This window comes from Phodopus roborovskii, unplaced genomic scaffold (assembly GCF_943737965.1).
Source record: "Phodopus roborovskii unplaced genomic scaffold, PHOROB, whole genome shotgun sequence".
NCBI classification, from domain to species: Eukaryota; Metazoa; Chordata; class Mammalia; order Rodentia; family Cricetidae; genus Phodopus; species Phodopus roborovskii.
Window position 1 is genome coordinate 11,621,675 of NW_026126408.1, and position 26,465 is coordinate 11,648,139.

The window sequence follows — 26,465 nt, forward strand, 5'->3', positions numbered from 1 at the left end:
GGAGACAGGTCTCATATGTAGCCCTGGTTGTCCTGGAACTATGTAGACCAGGCTGACCTCCAACTCAGAGATCTGCCTGCCTCTCTTCCAAGTCCTGGGATTAAAGGCATCTGTCACCACTGCCCAGCTGTTTTTTACTTTCTTAATGACAATTTTTAAAGCATCAAAAAATTTAATTTTCATGAAGTTCAATTACCTACTTTTTCTTTGTTCACTGTGCTATTGGTCTAACTCAGTCTAACTCAGAGAGATGAGGAACCTATACCTATGTCACTCATATTTAGGACTGTGATCTATTTAGTGTGTATGTAACGTGTGCCAGTGTGTAAAGTATGCAAAGCACATGCCCATTTGTGCACATGTAGAGATCAGAGAACACTGGCATCCTTCTCTTTCTCCACCTTATTCCTTGAGACAGGGTCTATCACTAAACCCAGAGTTCACAGGTTTGGGGATATGTTAGCAGCAGCAAGCCCTATCAATCATTGTCGCAGCCTCACTCCCCTGCAGTGTGGGGATTAAAGGTCTGTGTGGTCATGATCATGTTTTTGTTTTTATGTGGGTGCTAAGATCTGAACTGAGCTCCCAATGCGTGCAGAGAAAGTACTCACACACACTGAGCCATTTCCTAGCACCCTCTGTGAACTACTTTAAGTAAATTACGTACAGAAGGGGTCCATCTCCATCTGCTTGCTTCAGCACCCTATTTTGAGTCCCTATTTGGGACACAGCAAATGGTGTTCTCATCCTTGTGGGAAAATAAGGAGTGAATGTAAAGGTTCACTTTCAGAAGCTTAATCCTACCTTACTAATCGTCACATACTTCTTCAAGCTAGTGCTACATTGCTTTTACTGTTGCTTGAACTAAGTTTTGGAATCTAGAAGTGTTGGGCCATCAACTTTGTTTGGAAATATGGAAAGGATCTTTTGTGTTTCCGTATAAACATTATGATTGGCTTGTGGACTCAAACAGAGCAGCTGAGGTTTTCAGGAGGATGGCGGTGGATCTGCGGAACAACGGAGTGAGAGCTGCTGTTTGAACTTCTCAAACTCCCAGCCCGTGAGCCTGGCACGTCTTTCTGATTCCTTTAGTCTTCTTTCAGTGATATTTTGTGATGTGCTGTAAAAGCCTACTATTTCTTTGGTTAAATTCATTCCTATTTTGCATTTCTTAGTTCTTTTTTCTTGTATAATTGTTCTGGGACTTTAAGCATGATGTTGAATAAATGTAACAAGAGCGAACATCCTTGTCTCATTCTTGATTCTATGAAGAAAGTGTCCATTCTTTCCCAGCATGCATGATGCTCGCTGTGGTTGATAGGCATTTCTGGTTTGTTCTTCCCTGCCTCCCTTTTGAGAACAGGGACTCACCATGTAGCACACGTTATCCTTTAACTTGTTATGTAATTAAGAGTGCTCTCTACTCTGAGTGCTAGCATTACAGTCATGGCACCATGCTCAATTTATTTGGTGCTGGGGACTGAACTCAGGACTTCTTGCATGCTGGGAAAGCATTATACCCCCTGAGCAATATCCCCAGCACAAGCCTTCTTTTTAAATCCCAAAAGGCATTAAGTTTTGCCAAATGCCCTCTTAACATTAAGAGAATCATATAATTTTTGTACTTTATTGCATTAAGTATTTTTATATGGCTGTTTTGCTAAGGTATTTTGCATAAATTCATTAGTCTATTTTTTGCTTTTAATTCTTTTGTTTTGTCATCATGAAAACTGGCTGTATAAAAATGAGCGTGGAAGTGTTCTGGTCTCATCTATTAAGGAAAAATTGTTTGTTACTGGGAATAATTCTTTAAATGTCTAATGGAACTCACCAACAAAAGCACTGAGGTCTGGTTGGTGGTCTCTGTCTCTGTCTCTGTCTATCTGTGTCTATGTTTCTCCCCCACTCCTCACCAGGGTCTCATGCAACCCCAGGCTGACCTAGAACTTGCCATGTACCTGAGGCTAACCTTGAAGTTCTGATCCTTCTGCCTTAACCTCCCATGCGCAGAGATTAAGGGTTTGTTCTTCTGAGAAAGATTTTGATTACTAACTCAACCCCTTTACTTGTTATGCCAGTTCAGATTCTTCTGTTCTGGGCAAGGATTTGGCTCACTGATAGAACATTTGTCTAGCATTGCTAGGTAGAGGCTGGTACACAGCATGGTTTGGACCTGAATCAATGTCAGTAGGTTGCTGACTGCCCTATCTTACATAGCTACCCACCTTCTTGTCAGATCACATTCCACTGCTCTACGGAGAACTGTCACTTGGTATCTTCTTCATTCGTTATTTTAGAACTTAGGTTTTTGGTTTGTTTTCATTCATTCTCTTTTCAATGCAAACTCAGATCATCCCAGGGAAAACCTAGCACCTACAACAGTGTCAACTAAGTACCAAGTACCAAGTACCAAGTAAGAACCTGTTGAACATAACAAGTGAGCAAGCCTGGAAGCAGAGAGTGAAGGGACAGCCTGCCTCAAGGCTCATAGAAAGAAAAGATCTGCTGAAAGGAGAACAAAGACTTCCTCAACCGATGGCTTCCCAGAGAACAAAAGGCAAGATGGTCCGGGAAATGCAATAGTATTCCAGGGCTGAGAGCCCATTTGGAGTGATGATGAATGTGTGGCAACACTAATCTGCCCTATTACATAGCTTTCTTAGGGAAAGCAATTAGTTATCTAGGACAGTCACTGGCAGAAGAGATGAATTTTCTTAAAAAATAGTTACATACTAGCACTGGGGAGATGGCTCAGTCAGTAAACTGTCTACCATGCAAGCATGAAGATCCAGAAAAAAAGTCAAGCACCATAGAACATACATGTAATCCCAGAACTAGGAAGGCAAAGACTAGTGAGTTCCTGGGGCTTGCTGCTGGTCAACCTGGCTCAATCAGTAAGTTTCAGGGTAGTGACTGTCTCATAAAACAAGGTGGACAGTACCTGACAAATGACACCCAAGGTTGACCTCTGGCCTCTAGATTCACAAGCACATATATCCAGGAAGGTACATACTTATACAGATACGGAGTTAATGACACAATGAATAAAGAGAGAAGTAAAAACCCTGGCAAACACCAGACACAGACAGGTTAATGGGCTTGAAACAGGAAAGAGATTACAGGATGACCTTAGCGAAATCAGAGGATGAATCAGGAACGATAACAGATGGATGGGGTGAAATGTCTGGCATAATTGTGGGGCAGACATGTGAGGCTCAGTGGAGGAAATCATCAGAACTGGAGAAGTCAAGAGACTGCACAGCCAGGATTTAAATGGCTTAACTCCACAGACAGTAAAATTACCAGAGAGATAACCACGGATGTGGAACCAATCCCCTGGAGCAAAGGGGCATGACCAGAAAGTCGGAACATAACTACAGCTAGAAAAGGAGGGTAGCAAGTCTGGTATGTGCTTCCAAGCAGTGTCTTGATTTCCTGATTTTTTTTTTAAAGATATTTTTTTCTTAAGAAACTAAGAGATTCCAGATATATTGTTCCAGAAGTAATAAATTGAAAAGCAATGAATAAAATAGCCAGAGCAACTAGTGTGAGTAGAATTAGAAATTAACTCTCCCCGACCACGGGTAAAAACTGTGCTGAAATAGCTTTCCTTTAGATTACATAACATTATGGGGGGGGAGGAAGAGAGACGGAGTGTGCCCCTAGTGGCAGGAGAAGAAATCACAGGGAGGCACTCCACTGGCTTTGGAGGCAGTGATTGTCCATGTTGTAAGCCGGCTATGTAGGCTGCATAGAAATACATTTTGCTAACAACCAGTGAACTGGCAAGATTCCCCACAAGCCTCAGATCATGATGGCATTTCAGCCTTGCCTGACACCTTTTGTCAGCTCAGAGGGGTCTGGAGACGAGAATTCAACCACACCATGGCTAGACTTCCGACTAAATCTGTAGTGACTTGTCACACAGACACAGAATGCTAAAACAGTTAGCCCAGGTCCTAGTTTTCAGGAGGTACTCCTAGATGATGCCTGTGGTTTCTGCATAGTAACACCCCTTTCCTTCACTCTCTATCGAGTCCAGTTTACAGGGTAAGTCACATGGCCATCTTAACAATGATTCCACCTTCTCCTAAATACACAAGGGGTGGGTAGAGCCAACAACCAGCAAACCAGCAGGGGCCATAGGGGAAGTAGGGCTCTTACAGGGTGCCAAGTTTCAGTTCAGAGGATAGCAGCAATGCTGAGCACTCAGGTGGCAGCTTTCTTTACTGCACCAACAACAGCCAAGGCAGACACTGCCTCAGTAGCTTCTGAGGTCACCTGGGCACTGAGCAAAAAAAAAAAAAAAAAAAAAAAAAAAAAAAACTGGACTTTGTAGATTTTCTTTTAAATGTTTTCAAGTCTGTGTCCCACTTCATACTTTGGGGGATGCTAATTTACATTAAATAAATATATATACCTAGGGATGGAGAGAGGTTAAGGATACCTGTTGCTCTTGCAGAAGACCTAGGCTCACAATCATCCATAACTGAAGTATCGGGGAACCTGAGCCCTTTTTCTGAGTTCCGCAGGCACCTGGCAAGCATGTAATGCACATACATATATGCAGGTACAACGGTCATACACCTGTGATAAAATTTATACACACGTCTCCATATTCTCCAGGCTGCACATGCTTGGCACATACCTTCAATCCCAATAGAGCTAGGGGATCTGTGTGAGTTTGAGGCCAACCTGGTCTACACAGTGAGTTCAAGGAGAGCCAGGGCTAACAGTGAAACTCTATCTCAACAGATAAATAAATAATAGATAAATAAATATTCCCTCTTATTTAGTTTTGTGCTATGTGCAAAATAGTGATTAAATTACAACTGGAAAAAGTCGGGCCAATAAGCACACACTTTTTTTTCTCCCAGAATAATTATCAAATTATCTTTCAGAATTTAAGAAGTGCAAGGACACATATGCTTAATAATGGAATACTCAGGAGGTAGAGGCAAGCAGCTCTCTATGATTTCCAGGCCAGCCAGGTCTACATAGAGAGTTCCAGAACAGTCAGGGCTGCATAGTGAGACCCTGTCTCAAAGGAAGGGGGAAGTGGGGTGGGGAAGAAGGAAGGAAAAATTAAGAATTGCTCATATTAAATAGTTTAATTTTGTATCATTAATTCTACAAAAATTAAGGCAGCAATACTTGTTTAACATACTGTTGAACACAGACTATTTCCACATTTATAGATTTCTGAAGGGGATGAGATTGTTAGGAGGTAGAGTCTGCCACCTGCTGGCTAGAAAGGTGAAATTTTCAGGTCACTCCCCCCAAGTTATGTAACTAAAGACATTCTTACTAAGAACTACATCTGGATCCCAGAATATCTGCATACATTCTCCCATCCTTCCCCAACCCCCTCACCATGTGGAAGAACAAAGTGGAAATCCATCAGACTGGCTTTGGTAAAGTGAAAGCTAGGGTAGGCAGAGATGAGAGATTGGCTGTGTGTGTTTCCACACTTCCCTGCCTTCATCTCACCACACAGCATTGGCTGGCCTGGAGCACACTATGAAGACTAGGCTGGCCTCTAACTCAGAGATCCACATGCTTCTGCCTCTGTAGTGCTGTAAAGGGCTCTCTGAAAGTAAAATTTAGCATAAAACCAAACATCTCTGTGGATACATTAACCACTGTAAGGGAAGCCCTGCTTGCATGGGAATGTCCTTTGTGTGGTACACTGTGTGTCCCAAACAGAGACTGGCCAGGGATAACTGCAGCGGGCTCTCTCCTACCACAGGGACTCCCTGACATCTCCCCCTTCCAGTGCCCTGCCTTCTCCTGGGCTGGTCTCAGTGATCCCACTCCCAGACCAGAGGATGTACAGGAAGTGATGCTGCACTTTCCACCAAGGCAGGGGCAGGTACCTGCACTACTTGCTCTCCAGACGCCTCTGCCATAGACAAACTCTCCTAAAACGCAAATGCAAGCATGAGGGGCACACAGTACATGAACAGGGCACACAGGCCTGGATTCTAGCAACTATTCTAGCTATGATGTGTCTTCCTGACATCCAAAGTAACCGTGGACATGGGAGCAAAGCAGCCTCCAGTCCTTCAAGCCATACCCATGCACCTCAGTATTTCAGTCATCCCAAGAAAGGGCCCAAAAAGCATAAAACAGCCAATATCTATACTCTGCCCAAATACCTGACACAAAACCATGGTATAACATGATGACTACGGTGCTTTATGTCACTGACTTTTGGCGGCGGCAGGGGGTGGGGGAGCGCTATTATTCAACAGAGTGGTACCAAATGGTACAGCTCCACAGTTCCAATGGCAAAGTTACAAGGGTATGAACCAAGTATTTCAGAGAAGATGACCTATTCCCTTGCAAGCTGGAATATTAAAAAAAAAAAACCTAAGAGTTATACTTCACTCCTTGCTTCCTGGTGGAGAGGCCTCTGCTGCTCGCTCATTCCTCATTTTAAGAGGCTGGTCAGTCTGATGGAAAAAGAAATGAACACACCCACCTCATCATGTTCCTGTTTCTTTTCTCTTGAGGTCTGCAGACTTCACAGCAAGGCCATTCTCCCCTGCTTCCCAGAAGCATCAGCATTCAAGATCTACCCCTGCTAGAAAGGATAGCAGGTATGTACAGAAAGAGGTATTCAATTCAGAGACTACTTCCAAGTTTACTAAATCCTGCCAATCAAAACTTCCCTCTCTTGCAGCCCGCCATCAGTCTCACTCCTAGCTGAAATGAAGAGTGTGTGTGAGTGTAAATGTGTTTGTGTGTGTGTGTGTGTGTGTGTGTGTGTGTGTGTGTAGGGGAATTGTCAGAAGAAGAGTTAGGGCCTGGCACAGCAGAACAAGTCTTCAATCCCAGCTTGAAGCTAAAGCAGGAGGGGTAGGCTACACAGGGAGACCCCCACAGAGGTGGGGGTACTGCTAGCAAGAAATACCCATTTCAAGAAATGTCTATATTTACCATCTCCATCTCTCCTGCCTTCCCTTCCTTCTTTTGTTTTTGTTTTGTTGATGTTGTTTCTTTGTATGTTTTCAAAACAGGGTCTCACCTTGAACCCACTATGCAAACCAGGCTGACCTCAAATTCAGAGATCCTCCTGCCTCTGTCTCCAGAGTGTTGGGATTAAAGGCATGCACCAGTACTCAAAATCGCCTTTCCTTCTTGAACTCACATTAATCAGGCTTTTGTCCTCACCCTTCCAAAGAAATAATTCCTGTGCCAAATGACTCAAATATTAATGGATAAAGCATCAGTCCTGTCTGCTTACTCAACTGCTAAATACTTGACAGGTCTGGTCAGTCATTCACTTAATATGATCTGTCACTGTGGCTTTAAACATGTGTATTAAGTACAAGTCTATCTCAGACTCACTCTTACGCTCTAGACTCAGTCAACCGGCCTATTCAACCACTACAAATGGACTACTTTAATGTAACATGGCTGAAACAGAAGAACCCTTGAGTTGGACATAATCACTCATGCCTTTAACCATAGTATCCAGGAGGGTAGATTCCTGAGTTCCAGGGATGCCTGGACCCTACCTCAAATAACAGAACCGAATATTTTATTCTAAGACCTAGGCATACACCACCACAGCCTTCCACTTTTTTGGCCAATAACAATTCTACCACATAACTGGCTCAGGACAGTCAGTGTTTCTTAAGGCCTCTCCTTGGTCCCATACAGTTCATTATGCTGATGTATAACTTATCCTAACTCAGTCCCTTTTGCCATTTCTAGGCTAGAATATAACTCATTAGTAAAATGTTTGCCTGGCATATGAGGCTCTGGGTTCAAACTCCAAACTCCAGCAACACACACACATGCTCAGTCCCTTCCCCCAAGTTTGGGCAGCACTATTTCATATGCTGGGTTGCTCCCTGAATAAACAAGGGAAAAATGAGAACGTGAGCTAAGTATGAGCACCCCTTTCTCTGTTTCCCGATCTGTGCAGATGGAAGTGAGGAGCTTCCTGCCACCCTACTTCTTCTCCCATGATGGAATAAGCTCCCTGACCCACAAGACGAAACAACTCCTTGCTCCCATAGTTGCTCTGTTAGGTATTTTACAACAGCAACAAAGGAAGTAACTAATATAATTAGCATAACAATCTTTCACAAATAGTCTCTACGATTCTCAATTACTTACATTATTTACTTTTTAACCCAGCATCCAGACTGACCATTTTAAAGCATGAATGAAATCATGTTATGCTACTCTAAAGTTCTACCAAGACTCCTCATTTCACTCAGAAGTCCTGACAATGGCAACTGGAGCATAGCTCATGTTTTGGCCTCTTCTGCATTGCTTCCATGGCTCAGGTTACTCAGGCTCACGGGCTCCCTGCTCTGTGATTTAGCATGGCACTCCTGCCCCAAGTCCATCAGACTGAACACTCCTGCTCCTTCACCAAGCAGGCATCAGCCATTGCCACGCAAGGCCCTTGTGACATCTATACTCAAGTGTCTAATCTCCTCAATCCTATCCTCCTTATTTAGCATCTTCATTCCTTGCTCACGCCCAAGTCCTCAGCACACTGGGAGGGGCTCCACCCACTCAGGCACCCAGCGGCCTTCCATCAAGGGCGTTTGCCTCACCTAGCTCCTTTGAAGGCCGATGAGCATCAGCAGAAGATAGAGGCCATGAGGATGGAGGTGGCAGACCTGCTTTGAACTGCCTTGATAAGATGTAATACCCCCTGAAGAAGACTAACCACATGGACCTGATTGCAGGGAAGGTGAGTTATATAATGAGTTATATGCCTGGGTAGAAAGGGAAACATGGTTTAGTGAGTGCTATGATCACCGAGTACCCTACACAGTCAACCCCTCCCATAGCAGACAGTAGAATAGAAGGTCTGTCATCTATAGTCAGTGCATCTAAGACTGTGTGTATAGCACAGTCTTCCTCGGAACTTTGTGCTTGATCTTTTTCATTCTTTCCAGTTTGGGTTTCTTTGTCTACAAGGTATCATGCAGACAAAACTGGCCTCAAACTCACTATTGTACCTCCCAGTGCTAGGATCAGAGTCTTACACCACCACACCTGGCTGTAAGTCTCTTCTTTACCCAGTAACCCCCGTTGCCAAGTGTGTTATGGCATGCCCTCTTTTGAGGACACACAGCTTTCATAATAAACTCATCCCTACCCCTTACTAGCACCAGAGCAAGTTCTGGTTTTCTAAAGTGATTGTCTAGCTCAAACAATAAAAGGTCTTTTCATCCTAGGCTTATGGATTCTTTGCCAACACAATTCCCTGGAAACATAGTGGTCCTTAGATCTATTTGTTCCCCATTAGTCCCGTGTGCCAGAAACTACAGTTCTTTCCCGGTCTTCACTCTCAAGCCTGACTTATTTTTCACATGAAAGACTCTCACTTTCAACTAACAGGAGACACCTGGAAGAAGCCGCATGAAACAAGGTTCTGACTTTGTGTGTACGACAGAGTCACTTGGGGAATTGTCTTCATGTAGATTTCATGGACCTCAACCCGACAATCAGAAGCTCTATAGATGGCCCTCCATCTTGTTTTTTCAACTGAGTATGCCTATCAGGCTTTGTAAATATACTCATCTCTTACTAGATAGCATCTAAAGACAACCTCTTTGTCCTTATACTGCCCCAGTTGTCAGAACTTCCTCTAGTTTCTTTTTCTCTTTGTTTACAAACCAGCCAGTTCTTTCCAAAGCCCATCTATTTCCTGTCATACCTTACACTGCCAACAGGTCACACTGTGATCCTTTCCAATACTTGGCTTGGTTGGTATAAGGCTGGTTTCAAGTACAAATTTTCCAATTTGGTTACGACTGTATCACATGATTTGTCTTTCTACTCCATCATCTATCTGACTTATCTGCTCACTGGTATATTCCTGTATGTCAAGCCAACACCACACACTTTTAAGGTTTTACTAGTCTACTCCAGGTACTAAGCACTATGGGAAAAAATGAAAACTTTAATTATTTAAAAAAAGAGGCTTCCTGTTTGGTGTGTGTATGTGTGTGTGCTGGAAATAAAACCACTTGTAAACACAAGGCAAGTTCTCCATCTCCACCACTGAGCTAAGTTCCCCTCCCCCCTTTTTAAATTTCATTTCGAGACAGGCTCTTGCTAAGTTACCCCCGTTTCAGCCTCAATAGTAATGGGAACACAGGTCTTATGCCCCCATCTCAGGTAAATGGGCTAGCATACGCTCCTCTCTACCCACTATCCATGCTAGGTCCAGTTTCTTTTTATTTCACAGTTTAGCTTTCCACTGGGTCCCAAGGGAGTCCTCTGAGGTGAGGAGGCAGGAGACAGTGAAGACACTCTATCAATAACAGTCTTGGGGAAAGACCTATCAGTCAACATTCCACTATTCACACAGACTCAACCAAAACAGGCTGGAGAAGGAGGTGTGGAAAGCAGTCTAGATGCCCAGCGAGATAGGAAAAGGGAAACAGCAGCAAGCCCCAGCAACTGTATTCATATTCTAAAACATTTGCAAGAGGGCAGCCATCTTTGACTGGTCTGTTCATGAGTATCACTGTGCTGACTACATATGTAAGTGCTCAAAATACCTTCTGAATGAATAAATGATGTCTGAGCAGGAGGAATATTGGTTATAGACCCATATATCACTCTTCTGGGGAATGAAAGCAAAATACATAGACTGAGGTCTGAAATGAAACAATAAATAGGGGCTTTGGGAAAATAAAAATAATCTTACAAACACTGAGACATAAAAACATATCAAATCTACAGTGTAACTTCTTTGACAAAGCAGTCAAACAAACTAAAATCTGCTGCTGCAAACATGGAAGCATTTATTTCAAATATTGGTACAAACACAGTGCAAAACATTCAAAGAACTTAGCATTAAACTGACAGCAGTGGTCGGGATATGGTTCAGCAGTACTGCACTTGCCTCGCATGTGTAAGGAAGGCCCTAGGTTCAATCTCCTTTCCATTGAAAAAAAAAAAATTATGTATCTTTTTTGTTAAGTGGAAATCCAGCCTCAAAATTAACTGACATCCTCCTCAAAGGGTCAGGTTGCTATACATACTCTTAATTTTGAGACCAAGCTACACAGCTGTTCTCAAACAAGCTCAAACAAGCTGTCTCTGAAGAAAAAAAAAAATCCATGTAGACACATATACTAACCTCCAGGCATGCAATCCATCAAATTTAGAACGGACCTTTTTTATGGTATCAGACTCAAAATTATGAAAACTGATAATACTAGATTTTTGAAGACTTAAGTTACTATAAAAGATAAATGAATTTGCTGGGCATTGGTGGTGTACACCTTTAATACCAGCACTTGGGAGGCAGAGGCAGGCAAATGTCTGTGAGTTCCAGTCCAGCCTGGTCTACAGAGCTAGTTCCAGGGGACAGGCTTCAAAGCAATACAGAGAAACCCTGTCAAAAAACAAACAAACAAACAAAAGTAATGAATTCATAAGGCAGAAAAGATTAAATGAAAAATGAGAACTATTTAGAAAGAAAATCTTCATAGTATTGGGAAGATTAAATCAGAATTCACTTATGGATTCTGCACCGTGTTTGGTTGGTTGGTTTTGGAGAATAAGGCCTTAACACAAGCTGGCCTGAATTCATAGTAATCCTCCTGCCTCAGCCTTCTAAGTACTGGTATTACAGGCATAAATCACCATGCCTGGCTTGTACTTTTCTGTATGGATGCTATAACTCAAAGGAAAAAACAAAATCAAGCATGTATGAAAAGTTCTTTTGCAAACTATAAAAAGTTACTGATCTTTAAATAAATACAAACGCCTTACTTTTGAAAAGGTTATAAATTGGGTACCAGAAGCACACCAGCAAACCAAATCCACATGAAAACTGACTGAGAAGGACCCGTCTCCGTTCAGGCAGGGCTCTAAACTAAGAACTACATTGATCAACCAATTAGCATAGTGGGCTATCATGCTTCACATAGGGAAGGAAAAAAGTGACAATCAAGTTATCTTTATTTAATAATAACTTTAAAAATTACTGGGGGTTTCCACTGTAAAAAAAAAAAGACTCAAAATATGACATTAAACCAAAACATAGTACTGGAATGCACAGCTGGACAATAGGATGCTCAATGAAACAAGGCTTTGTAGTTAGCTGTAACTGACACTCAATTCAATACAACTGTGTCCCTAACACACCATCACAGGTTCTGACAACAGTCAGGTTCTGACAACAGTCAAGTGTGTAGAGTAGTTGACACTTGGTGCTTCCTTTCCTTCCCTTTCTTTAACTATTTTATTTTTAACTATTTATTTAATTTTTCTTGATTGAGTTGAAAAATAAATGAGTGAGGAAACCCAGTTATTAAGGTCTTTTAATCTCTGCAGTCCAGTAGGTACCAGGCCTAGGTCTCAAACCCTGCATGGTCTTCTACCATTCAGGAAAGCAAGCAGCCAACAAAAACTAGAAATAAATCAAAAGATGTGAAGCAAAATACTTAATGAGATTTATATTACATGATTTATAAACACTCCAGGAAGAACAGATATAAATCTCAACCCAATTATTGAGTTTCTTGTTTGATTGTATTTGCTTTGTTTCAAGACAGGGTCTCACTATGTAGAGCATGCTATAACTCACAGAGCTCCGTCTGCTTCTGACCACTCAGTACTGGGGTAAAAGGTGTACACCGCCGTGATTGGTCACCACCCAAGTACTATCTGAAAGCTACTTCAAAGGTAAGAATAGCAATGTGGCAATGGTTATAAAATACAGTCTTTCTCCAACCTAAAATACACACATATGTAACTCCTGTACTACTTTTCCTGAAGCCTATAAACATAATCAATCTGTGAAGAAAACTACCTTGAAGAAAGTGCTTAAAACCCAATAGAAGGCTCAAGGGAATAAACACTAGGGAGATCAGATTCCCTTTATATAATTTTTCAAATCAGGGGAAATTTACTTTTTTACTTTGCAAAGGACCATTTTAAATGTAGTTATCACTTGTACCTCCCAGAACACTTTCAAAGCCTGCTTTTAAATTTTGTGAGGAATAAACATAATTGCAACCTCAGCATCCATGCTGACATCAAGGTGTCATGACACCACATCCTTATGGGGCAGGGCACCTGCAGGACACTAGACCAAGTACAGTTACTTGCACATGAGCCAAGTAAACAGAGAAGAGGACACAATCAGAGACATGCAGTTAGTTACCCAAGAGGAGTGCTCCTTCATCTGGTGCTGGTTGCTGTGAGTGCCGCTGGCATGGCCACGCCAAAAGCAGTTCTGGCAGAGCTGATAATTGTGGCACTGCTGGCATCGGTATCGGAAGCCCATCATGCTCTCGCAGTGACAGTAGGAGCACTCCACAGGATGGAAGACTTGTGAGTGGAAAGAAGGAGCAGGGGACAAAACAACATCAATTGAAAACCAGAATCAACACCAAGGAAAACAAAATCTAATGTAACAACCAAGGTGGAAACAGACAAAACCACAAACTCTAACTTGTCTGACTTCTGAAGTTCTATTTGTAAGAAATAACAGAAGTGCTAGCAGTAGCGTGTGCTCAGAAGCAGAGCCATCACCTAGCACAGCTCCAACATCAGAAGGTCAATGTTTGTAAAAGTTTTAGGTTAATATTAAATGTCATAGTACATTAGTATGAATTATCAAATTTACTCTGGCAATTTTGGCAGAACATACGTCTTTGTGACTTTCTTCTATTCTCTTCTGTGCATGTAAGAGGCAGTGTTCACACAGTGGGAGGGTGAGCAGAAGAGGCAGTGAGAGCCAGCCCAGGCAGATCTGTCTGGGCTGTGAGTGGGTCTGTTGCTACAGATTCAGAGATTGCTGAAAGTGTTGCTTTTGTTTAGTGTAATGTATACCAGTTGCTTTCTTCTATGTACAACATCTGGATTTATAAACCAACATGAAAACTATAACTAAGCTTAAAAAAATAAAACTATGTCCCTTCATTTGTTCAGCTTGTTTCTTTGTTTCTTAAATGGGGTCTTATGTCTTCCAAGCTGGCTATGAACACAATATATAGCCAATTTCTGACAGCCAATTCTGACTCTTTTGTCTCCCTCTCAAGGACAAGGATTACATTATGTGTCACCATACCCAGTTTAGTATTTGTCCTTTTAAATTCCAGTACCTAAGAAGGACCCAAACCAAACAAGCCCACCCACCAAGCCAGACAAATCATAATTTTAGGATTTGTTTACCACCATAAGTAGATATTATATAGACAAATGTCAATATGACAGACAAATGGTTTTCTTTCTAGACATTTCAAAGATTCTATACCATTTCTCTGTCTCTAAGAAGAAATATCACTAATCTTATAAGAACATGATCAATGGGCAGTAGTGGCACATGCCTCTAATCCCAGCACTTGGGAGGCAGAAACAATCGGATCTCTGTGAGTTCGAGGCCAGCAAGGGCCAGGAGAGGCTCCAAAACTACAAAGAAAACCCTGCCTTGAAGAACAAAAGCAAAAAACAAACAAACAAGAAAGAACATGACCAATAAGCAACGTATTCCATACAAAGTAATAGTAAATTACTCCTCTGGCTAATAACACATCATGACAAATGAGGGTTTTTCTACTACTCATAGTAGATATAAGTTTATAAAAATTAATTAAACATGAAATTATTAAAACACTTAGAATATAAACACATCACCAAAATAAAAAAAGAAAGAATAGCTTAGTAATTTAACTACTTACATGACTATTTAGAAAACCTTACTCTTAAATTTAGCTGCTTTAAGAGTCTAGTCCTTTAGAAAAATAATCCAGAAACTGAGATGCTTGTGAAGTAACCAGACTTGAGCAAAAGGTAGTATATATGTTTAAAGCAAAAAGAGGGGGGGGGAGAGGGAGGAAGGGAGGAAGGAAGGGAGGGAGGAAAGAAAGAGGGAAGGAAGGAAAGAGGGAAGGAAGGAAAGAGGGAAGGAAGAAACGAAGGAACAAAGGAAAAAGCTGGATAGACACTAACAGGCATGTGAGGAAAATGAGGAGGACTCTGCTTTTCAGCAGCCTCTCGGCTCTGCCTCGTTCCCTCCCGTGGAATACAAGGAGCCTGACAACAGCCTGGAGAGATGGAAGGCTGCATGGGAAAGTGGCAGCCTTTCCTTGAACACATTCCCACAACCTAAATACAGAAAAACACTAAGAGGGTTCCAAGATGTTAGCATCAATTCAATTCAAAATGAAAACATCTACTTTACTGGAAAATCATACTATTGGGCAGGATCTCAAGGGTACATTCAAGGTAAGATGATAAAATAAAGAAGGGCCCGGGGAGATGGCTCAGTGAGCAGAGTGCCTACCACACAAGCATAAGGACCTGAGTTCAGAGTTCAGCATCTACAGAAAAGCTGAGTGTGGTTGACCAAGTCTGGGACCCTAGCCTGGTGGGAGGGCAGTGGGGAAAAGCAGGTCTCAGGACCTTCCTGGCCACCCAATCTAGCCAACTGGTAAACTCTGGGTTCATTGAGAATCTGTCTCAAAAAATAATGAAAGACACCACTGTCCTCCACATGCACACTTAAATGTATACACATACACATACACTACACACACAAATAAGCAGACAGATAGACAGACAGACAGATAGACAGACAGACAGATAAAAATAACGGAGGGATAAGAGGACCAGAACTACATTTTGTCTTGGCAATGTTTTCATGGCTCAAAATCAACTAGAGTTTTGATGGCTAATATTGCAGAGCTCCAATTCTCTACAGCTATGATTCTGATAAAATAAAATGTGTGTGTGGCGTGGGGAGGAGGTTCCTGACCACCTCAGGTAAATGTAAGTGATCTTGGGGTGAAAAAAAAAAATGTGTCCATACCAACCAAGTTTTATTATTTCTCAGAATCCTATCTATGTAAGTAACAAGAGTCCTGCTTTTTTGTGCTGAAATAAATATTCTTCTTCTAAAAACAAAAGCCAAAGCCGGATGTTGGTGGCGCACACCTTTAATCCCAGCACTCGGGAGGCAGAGGTAGGAGGATCTCTGTGAGTTTCAGACCAGCCTGGTCTATAAGAGCTAGTTCCAAGACAGCTTCCAAAGTTATACAGAGAAACCCTGTCTCGAAAAACAAAAACAAAAAACAAAAGCCACAACTTCAAATGATGGAGTGTCAGCAAACGTCAATTTCAATTTTTCACAATAATGCAAACAGTATCCTCTTCCCTACAACTTAAGGGACAACAGGCCAAGCCATGCTCACCATTCTCCACATGGGCAAGCCTGTGCATGAGAGGTAGCCAGACAAGGCACTGGGGAGGAGGATCGGCCATCATGGTGTCTAAAAACATATTCAGCATTATCTTCTTCTGTGAAGAGAAGAAAAACAAATATACTTTATATCTTGCAAGTTGAGGATATATTATTTATGAGTTAATAAAGACACTGGAGATCAAAATGCAAAGCTAGCCACAGCCACAGAGCCAGACAGTGGTGCCACACCTTTAATTCCAGCAGCCATATTAGCTAGCCAGAGAGGCCAGGCCATGGTGGCACACACCTTTAATCCCAAGACTCAGGAGACAGAGGCACGCAGATCTCTGTTAGTTTAAGGCCACATTGAGTTACACAAAATTGATCCAGTCTAAAAGAGAAAAGCTCACACAAAGGTAATCTCAGCAATTGGGATCCCAGGCCTTCCTTTAATCCCAGGATCTAAGAGGTATAAAAGGAAGAAGCAGCGGGTCTCGTGTGAGAATTAGTCTCCAGAAATGTTGAGGAGAGCAATCTGAGAAGCAGACTGCAGTCTGAGCCTTGGTGGAGAGCAGTGCAGTCTGCATTGCACTCTGAGGATTCGTGGAGACAGGGTCATCTGGTCTGAGCTAGAGGTAAAAGCTACTGGCTTGGCAGCTTTGCTTTTCAGATCTTCAGCTTGGAGCTTGAACCCCAATATCTGTGTCTGAGTTTATATTATTCATATTACATGCACATGTCTTTAAACTCTAGCTTAAGATTCTCTTTGGAGTGGGGGGAGGGGAATGGGATGGGACGGGGGTCGGAGGCATGGGAGGGAGGGAGAGGGAACTGGGATCGATATGTACAACAACAAAAAATAATAAATATAAAACCAAATAAATCGCAATATCCCAATTGAAGCTATGGTACCAAAAAAAAAAAAAAAAAAAAAATTCTCCCAACCCAGCAGGAATGAATTGCATGTAAGACTTTACAACAAAATATTTTACATTATCACACTCAAAATTACACACATTTTAATATACACACACTACTTCTATTGAAAATGCATTTCTACAGGCGTGATTCTGCCTCTAAAATTAGCTGCTAAGTGTCTTGACCTCCTCTGACAGATAAGAAGAAAGAGCAAAGCACTTAAATGGCTTGTCACGTCCAATCACCATTTCTGCTGTCCTGTGAAGGAAACAGATATTATACTCCTGCTAATAACACATCTACAACAACAGAAACTAAGGATGCCTGGTTAAGAGGCACATTTCTAGCATTCTCTGCAGTGTCTGGCACGCAGTTGACATTTAATAAATAACTGTTGAGTAGCCAGACAGATGGCTTTACATACATACACATAAAACAATAAAAAATCAATTTAAAGTAAAATAATGAGTAATTGCTGACATAAATAAAGCAAGGTAAGACACTCCTTCTCCCACTAGATCGTATTTTTCTCTTTCAACCAATAGCTGCCACTATGTGAAACACTGATATTATTATGCTCCACACAATTAGAAAACAGTCTAGAAACAAGATAAAAGTTACATAATGCAGAAAGAATAAATTTGAAGCAATATTCCCAATAATTTTATTTTCATTTCTTTTAAGCCACAAAATACCTTTCCAGCTTTACAGAGAGAGGAGGGGAACTGGACGCAGTGTCACAGGACTCAATAGGAAGTCTGCAGTGATGACACACCCTCATAGGCCCACATCAAACAGCACTCAGAGGAACAGCAGAAAGCCCGGAGAGGTGACAACACCTATAATTCTATCAGCTGGAAGTCTGAAGCAGGAGGATCATAAGTTCCATGTCAGCCTGAGCCACAAGATGAGATTCTGTCTCAAACAGCACAAGGGCCAGTGAGATGGCTCTTTAGGGAAAGGTGTTCACTAAGCAAGCCTGAGGACTTGAGTTTGATCCCAGAACTCACAGAAAGGTGAAAGAACCAACTCCACAGAGCTATCCTCTAACCTCTACATGAATGCCATTGGCATGGGCAAGCAAGCGCGCACACACACACACACACACCTTTTTAAAAAGAACAGAACAGAGACAAAGGGCAGCACACAGAAGTTATATGACCCTGTAGCCTTTCCATGTCCTGGTCTAGCCATGTGAAGATGGGTTAGAAACTGGAAGTATAGCTAGGTGTAAGATCCTAAGTTTGATATCCAGCACCAGAAGAAAAAAGAAAGTATATTGTACATGAAGATGGGGTATAGGAGTAGGTAAAGCAAAGCAAAAAATGAAACTCAGAATTTCATGCCACTTTCTCCTAAGCAAGAAGTAATGACACCAGTGAGGTTAAGACAGAGGCAGGGCTGTCCACTACGGCGCCTGCCCACACAACACTCCTGTCATACCAAATACAAAAGCACACATTCACTCCTTGACCTTTTGGCCACTGTGACTATCCTGACTCCAGAATACATTAACTGGAAGTCTGAGGATATCTCTGAAGATGAAACAGAAAGTAAATAGAAAAGGAGGCCAAGAGGGAGGGAAATGTAGCAAGAACCTAAAAAAAAAAAAAAAAAAAAAAAAAAAAAAAATAGCTTGCAGTGAAGAAGACAGGTTTAGGGCATAAAGGTGGGGAGGAAAAAAGCAGAGGCGAGGAGTACGGGGCATCATTCTCACAGCCTCTCCACAGCACTGCACATTGCTGGCCCATAAAGAGAGAGGTCTGATCAGAAATCCATAAAAAATGTTATCTAATGCACACAAGTTCCTGCCGCTTCTGAGACCTGGGTAGAATCTGGGGGAAATGAGCAAGCAACACTAAAAGGCAAACAGCCCCCAAAGTGGCTGGGAGGGCTAGACAGAGAAAATACATCTGCAATCTCAGTCTAAGGAAGTTCATGGCCTGGTCTACATAGAAAGGCCCTGTCACCAGAAGAGGTGGTATGCAAGCTTAGCAGCTTTATTTCAATGAATCCAGGTAGGATGAACAAAATTTAAAATGTATTTTATCCTCTATTGCAAATTTAATGCTTACAATTTCTGTATTTTTATATATTTGCTATCACATTTTTACAAACCCGCTCATAATAGTAATGCTATTTCCCCCCAGAAGTTTTGAGTCACCATATTTCTAATTGTCAAGATCAAATGTGTATTGTTTTATCTAGCAGGCCCTCATAAATACATACAGTTCAGTCTCCAGTTTCCCCCAGAGCCTAAAAGTTCCTGAAAAGCAAGGAGAATGAACACCCAAGAGTGCAGTCACAGCACTCTGCTCTGCCCCACACCAGGCCTACGAAGAGGAGCAGACTTAATAGTTCCAGGTTTGTTTTGCCTCTCAAGGGTCAGAAAGTGGCTCTCAAAGCATGTCCAGGACACCCTTGAGAGGTACTTAAGCATTTATTTTCAGGGAGTCCACAGGGCAAAACAATCTTCACCCTACGGAGAATATCCTTGCCTTTCAGTTTTGTTCTCTCTGAGAGTGCAATGGGGCTTTCCAGATGCAGCATGATACAGCCACTAAGAGTGTCCTCCTCTTTCAAGTCATGTAGCAGGATGAGGCAAATACAAATAATACTTTATTTTTACTTTATGTGCATTGCTGGTTCGCCTACATGTATGCCTGTGTGAGAGTGTTAGATCGCCTGGAACTGGAGTTACAGACAGCTGTAAGATGCCATTATGGGTGCTGGTTATGGAGCCTGGGATCTCTGGAAGAGCAACCAGTGTTCTTAACTGCTGAGCCATCTCTCCAGCCCCTACAACATTCAACATTTTATTAAGTTTTTTGCTTTATACAACATTTTCACTCAACTTTTTATTAAGTCTTTTGTTTATACAAGGTCTTCATCTTTTAATCACTTCACAGCTGCCTGATATACTAAGTAAAAACTACACATTTATAATTCTCTCTGGAAAACACTGGCTATTTCCATTGCTGGATGTAATCTCATATTCTTTTTCCTAAAAATGAATTTCTGTTCATTATCACTTGTTATTCTAATCCTTGATATTAGCAACTACTATTCTATTTCATTTTCACATCCCTGCTTCCTCAGAAATCTAGCCCCACTAAAACAGCATTTAAAATAACAAATAATTTAGCAATAGATTCTCATTGCTGCAATTTCCAACTTCATCATTTCTAACAAGTACTTTGTATTTTCTTTTGTTCAATATGTAAACATTTATTACCCACTGACTTTATAACTTAAAAAATATTTGATATTCAGTCCTAAAATGGCATTTTTATGAGCTTTCAGATAAAAACATTGCAGCCTTATTTATTTATTATTATCATGTATGCAAGAGCAGAGGGAACTGCAAGAACAGTTCTACTTCTTATGTAGATTTTGGGGATTGAACTCATGTCATTAAGCTAAGGTAGCAAGCGTTTTACCAGCTGAGCCATTTCAACGGCCCCCAAAACATTTTTTAAAATAACTGCACACTAGCTTTTATAACTACATAGAGTTGTAGGCATATTTTATCTGGCAAGAGCAAAGACACATCAACTTGAGTTGTAGAACCAATGCTAAAAGGCAGCCTTCCATTAACACTGGACACTGAATTTGTCCATCACAGTTTTAGACTTTAAACATCAGAACAATTTGAAAGCTGCAGACCAAAGATTCTGTCTAGCCCAATCCTTCAGCCATTCAGTCCCAAATAAACACACAAAGGCTTATATTAATTATGAACTGGTCTATTGCTCAGGCTTATTACTAACGAACTCTTACAACTTAAATTAACTCATAATTCTTATCTATGTTGAGCCACATGGTTTGTACCCTTTCTAGTAAGGCATTCTCATCTTGCTTCTTCTGTGTCTGGCTGGCGACTGCCTCTCTGTATTCCTCTTCCCAGAATTCTCCTACTTTGGTAGCCCTGCCTATATTTCCTGCCTGGCTACTGGCCAACCAGCGTTTTATTAAACCAATATGAGTGACAAATCTTTAAGTGTACAAGAGCTAATGTTAGCCTACAGAAAGCTGGGGATGTGGCTCAATAGTAGAGTGCATGAGGCCCTAGGTTCAATTTTCAATACTACAAAACAAAAGCAAAAAAAAAAAAAAAATGTATTATGTAATGACAAACCTGTAGAGATTAGAGATATTTTTACCATAGATGCAAGAGTATCATAAAAGTGCTTTTAAAAGTCTGAAATGCTGTATTTTCCACATTGTAATAATTATTTCATTTGAGGAACTAATGGAGTAATATGGATAAAAACCAGGGTGTGAAATAAAACCATAAGTTTAAATTTGTCAGAACTCAAACCAAAAATACTAATTTTCTCATTTATACATGCCTTTAAGTCATTAATTAAATATTTAGTAAGCATGGCTCATTTTCCAGGCATGGTGTTTATCACTAGACATAGGAAGTTGGAGACTAACATCGCTCCCTCCAGGCACCCCTGAGATATATGAAACATGCCGTGGGAGTGCAGGATATTGAAGGATTCGGAGCATCAAAAAAAAAAAAAAAAAAAAAGCAGTCTCTTATCTAGGATATGAAATTAGAGGTTGTCATTGGAGGGGAGATGCAGTCAGGGAGACTTTGACTTCATTGGAAGCTAACAAATACATGAAAACTAGAACCTTGGTTAACTTCACTCACCCAAATGCAGGTTACTCAAAATAAGAGAAATGCAAATCAAAGCAGCACAGACCAAGAAGCACATTGGCAAGGACTTCCAGGGAGCAGGGTCTGCACAAGGAATGCCTGCGGAAGAGACAGGCTGAGGGTGGCATGGCAGGGGCCAGGAGGGTACACTAGGAACCTTATCAGAGGGCACAACGGAATTCATAGAGGCTTTTATTTTTCTTTTCCAAAGGAGGGAAGATATTTTGAGACATCTCTCTTTGCAGCTAAAGCTCACATATTCAACTAGAGTAGCTGGCAGACGAGAGCTACTCTGCCTGTCTCTCTGCCTCCCCAGTGCTGGGATCCCAAACACACTACAATCAAACCCAGGTCTTTTTACATGAGTCCTGATGATCAAATTCAGGAGCTTCATGATTGCAAGGCAAGCTCTTTACCAACTGAACCATTTCTCCATCTTAGGGCTGTAGTTCAGTGATGGGAGATGTCATTCTGTAAATATGTTTCTCGTATTGGTTAATGAATAAAGCACTGTTGGCCAATTGGAAAGCAAGACAGGCGGGACTAGGAGACTAAGAGGAGAGAGGTGTAGGAGGAAGGAGGATCCAAGATGGAGGACGGAGAGATAGAACACCAGCCCTCCTCTCCGGTAAGATGAGACCATGTGGAAACTTAGATTGATAGAAATGGGTTAATATTTAAGACAGAGCTAGCCAATAAGTAACACTAGTAACAGGCCAACAGAATTATAACTAATACAGTGTCTCTGTGTGTTAATTGGGGCTGTCTCGGCGGTGGGACCATACCGGCAAGGAAAAACCTACTCATAACAGTTCAGAAAATGACTTAACACCAAACTTGCTTATGACTAAAAGTACCAATAAGACACATGAGAGGTGGCCTTCTTTAGATGACCACTAAGGGACCAGCAAGACAAGATCCTCATTAACAAAATTTCCTGCTTTCCATAAAGCCTAGAAAACTATAAAGCAGCAGGGTAGGAGCAATACCCAAGGTCCAGGAGAATGCCTGCTGGACTGTGCTATCAGCAAACACCAGAGAACTCCAAGCTGGAGCCTTCCACCCTGCCCACAGTCCCAGGCAGGATGCACAGCAAATGCAGCTGGTTCTGTTGCCACACTTAGGGATAACTGAGTAGGGGACTCTTTGTATGTGGGCATCAGGAACTAACAAAACTCAATAGGGAAAATTGGGGAACCACCTGTCATTTCTAAGGATTCATTTAGTAAGATAGTCTCCTCTGCAGACCCAACTAGAACAAAACTTCACGCTAGGTCTCTGCAATTCTTTTCCGTCTAATTAATGGTAGTGAGACAGGTCTCATTACTATGGCTTGTTCATAATAAAAGCCATTTTATACACTCTATTTCATCTGATCTAAGATGCACTTGGAAGAGCACTTCTAAGGTACATCATTATATATATTTTTCTACCACTAAGGAAGAAAAATACTTAGCCAATTAAACTAACTCAATGGCTTAATTAACTGCAATACCTCATCACATGTGAGTAGTCACACCCAGCACTAAATGAAGTGAAATTTCTTTCATCTCCTAAGAAGGATTCAGTAGTTTTCACTACCTTCAAATGCATGCACTGCTTGATGTGACAAGGAATTCCTTTGCAGTATTTTGGTCATCATCTAGCCTGGCTAATTTTATGCCAACTTGACACAAGCTAGAGAGTTGTCTGAAAGGAGGGAAACTTAATTGAGAAAATGCCTCCATAAGATCAGGCTGTAAGGCATTTTCTTATTATGATCAATGGGAGAGGGCCCATTCTATCCCTGGGCCAGTGGTTCTGGGGTCTATAAGAGAGCAAGTGAAGCAAGCCATGGGAAGCAAGTCAATAAGCAGCTCCCTTATTGCCTCCAGGCTCCTGCCCTGTTTGACTTCCTGTCCTTCCTTCAGTGATGAACAACAATGTGGAAGTGTATGTAAAATAAACCCTTTCTTCCCCTTTGCTTTTTGACTACGGGGTTTCATTAAAGCAATGGAAACCCTGAGACATCACCAATGTTTGGTAATAAGAAATAGTATAATCTAGCTTCGTCCTTTTGTAGATACCCTCTTTAAAATGAGACTGTAAATACCTAATGGTTGCTTTGCAAAATAAATGCAATAATCGTCTAATTTATTGTCCTCTGTTCTGTGTTCATATCTTCCTGTGTTTACAGTAATGTGTTAACACCAGTCACGGTATGTATTTTTGAGAACATTGAAATGACATCACATACAGTACCAACCAAAATTGGATCTGACTCAGTAGCAGTGTCAGCATGAACAGTCCTGGCCAAGTTCTCACACATGTAGAAAATGACAACCTGTCACAACTGTTGCCTACCCAACTGAAACTAAGATTCTACTGGTCATGTGACATAATTCAACACCAGAGATGACATGTGAAGATATGTCTGTAGGTCAACAAAGCATAGAACTCATCTACAGAAATGACCCAGTTGAAGAGTTGCTGAGTGAGACCATGAAATCCCTCATGTGTGCGGTATAATACAAATATGCCAGGTAATTCTTGCCAAATTTTATTCGATGTCCAGGAAAGCTAGGTCAGAACAACCAGAAAATGTCTCCGAGTAGAAAGAAAATTCATTATGGCATATAGCCAGAGGAGATTGGTTGGATAAAGTAGAAGCAAGAAGTAGCTCCAATAGGTAAAATAGTCTCACTGTTTTGAAAACTGACCAACAAAAATGCCACCCCTCTCCATATTCCCACCTGTTCTATGCATCAAGGAGAGGACAGCACAGTGTCTGCAGACGCAGACTGCCATGTTGTATGATGTACCTTCTTCCCCCCATCCTCCCTCTCCACTCTGATGTATGTCCACCTTCCCCTTCCCACACAGACATCAGATTAAAATCTCCAGTGGAGTAGACAACTCTTCAGGCTAAAGTCAGCACCAAGACCTTGAAAATAAGTAAGCAGACAAGGGGCAAATCATCCTTAGGAAAAACACAATCTTCCTCCAAAACCTGGGAATCCAGAAAACTGAGGAGAAATTTAAATTCATTTCTGTTTATTTTCAATAATTCTTAAGCCTCTAAGTTCAGTTTATTGGTTTATGACTACTAAGATCAAACAAAACTTCAAGGCTTATGTCCTATACTTTGTTCTTTCTTCCTAGGAGCAACCATTTCCTACATGGATCAGTCTTTTGAATCACAGTTTTATATCCTTGTACTTTAGCCTGAGTAAGTGTCATCACTGCCCTGTCACCTACAGCTGCAGCTCCATCGTCACAGTGCAGAAAGGGAAGCAAGCAGATCATGCTCTTTAGGCATGTGCAATCTGTGGCCCAACTCGTTTGAACATGATGACCATGTCAAGGTGCAGTGTAAAGGTTGGACATCCTGCCTGTTAACTCTTTCACTTAAGGAAGGTCTCAGAACCTCAGGCTTTTCTTAAATCTCCATCCTTTCTCTAATTGTGGTCAGTCACTTCCTTGATCATCTCAAAGCATCAACATATTGACGAAGCTTGCATCAGGTTCAGCAAGGCCATCTCTAATTTGCCTGGAAACAATCCTCTGGCTGACACTGTAAGAACCAACTCACATTAAACAAATACACTGTAGGAAGCAAACTGCAGAAAAAAAAATCAAGTTTTCAAAAAGAACTCCAAAAGTTACTGAATTTAATTCTTTTTTTTTTTTTTTTTAAAGGTTTCTCTGTGTATCCCTGGCTGTCCTAGGGCTTGCTCTGTAGACCAGGCTGGCCTGGAACTCTGTCTCCTGGATGCTGAGATTAAAGGTATGTGCCACCACCACCCAGCTGAAATTAATTCTTGTATTAAACCTTGCATTTTTCAACATTTACTTTATTTTTAAGTGTGTGTGTGTGTGTGTGTGTTCACACATGAGTATTAGTGTTCACATTTGCAGATGTATACTGGAGGTAATGCAAGCTGTGCTTTATTAGACTAGAATGAGAGTGGAAATGTTTGAATATACTAAAAGCTGATGCTGACTGCCATTTGTACCAGTAATTAGGAAATACAGTTGACAAAGAAAAGTTTTCACAAAGCTACTGTGCATGAATGTGATAACATCTTGGAATTTACTAGCAAATTTCTCATTGTTATTGGTGCCAACTGTCCTATTCTTGTCCTTCAGAACAGAAACCAAAACAAAACAAATATATCCTGGGTCATTCAGTTTTCAAATCTCTTTATAGAGAACTCCAGAACGTTCCTTGTCTTTTCTTTTTTACAATTCTAATCTCTTTAGGTATACAGGCCAGCTACCTTGTCAAATCTGGCAAGATTCACAGCTACATTGAGGTGGAGCAAAAGAACCTTTGGATGATTCCACAACATTCCATTCAAGCTATGAGCTCTGAAGAAAGTCTGAGTGGGAGAGCTGCACAATGCAGCCCGTTCAGCTGTCAGTTTCCCCCTTCACTGGTGACCTGACTGATGGCTGGCTGAAGTTACGTCTCCTGTCTGGTATAGGTTTCCAACTGCAAAACCACTGTTTCCTTAGGTAATTAAGAAGTATCTTCTGGGAGCTGGAGAAATGGCTCAGTGGTTAAGAGCACTGACTGCTCTTCCAGAGGACCTGGTCAATTCCCAGCACCCACATGGCAGCTCACAAAGGTCTATAACTCTAGCTCCAGAGGATCCCATACTCCCACACAGGCATGCATGCAAAATCCCAATGTTGTTAAAGAAGTACCTTCTGGGA

General features: G+C 41.4%; 1 protein-coding gene across 6 annotated transcripts in view; it reads right to left on the reverse strand.

The window, feature by feature from the left end:
* Dtnb (dystrobrevin beta) overlaps positions 1–26,465 on the reverse strand; it is a 196,782-nt gene that overhangs the window by 114,549 nt on the left and 55,768 nt on the right. For all 6 annotated transcript variants that reach the window (XM_051181728.1, XM_051181732.1, XM_051181730.1 and 3 more), the window contains exons 7-8: positions 16,191–16,296; positions 13,160–13,326 (exon numbers count right to left, since the gene is read on the reverse strand). In XM_051181728.1, the coding sequence (XP_051037685.1) occupies positions 13,160–13,326; positions 16,191–16,296 (273 nt within the window). The remainder of the gene's footprint in view (positions 1–13,159; positions 13,327–16,190; positions 16,297–26,465) is intronic.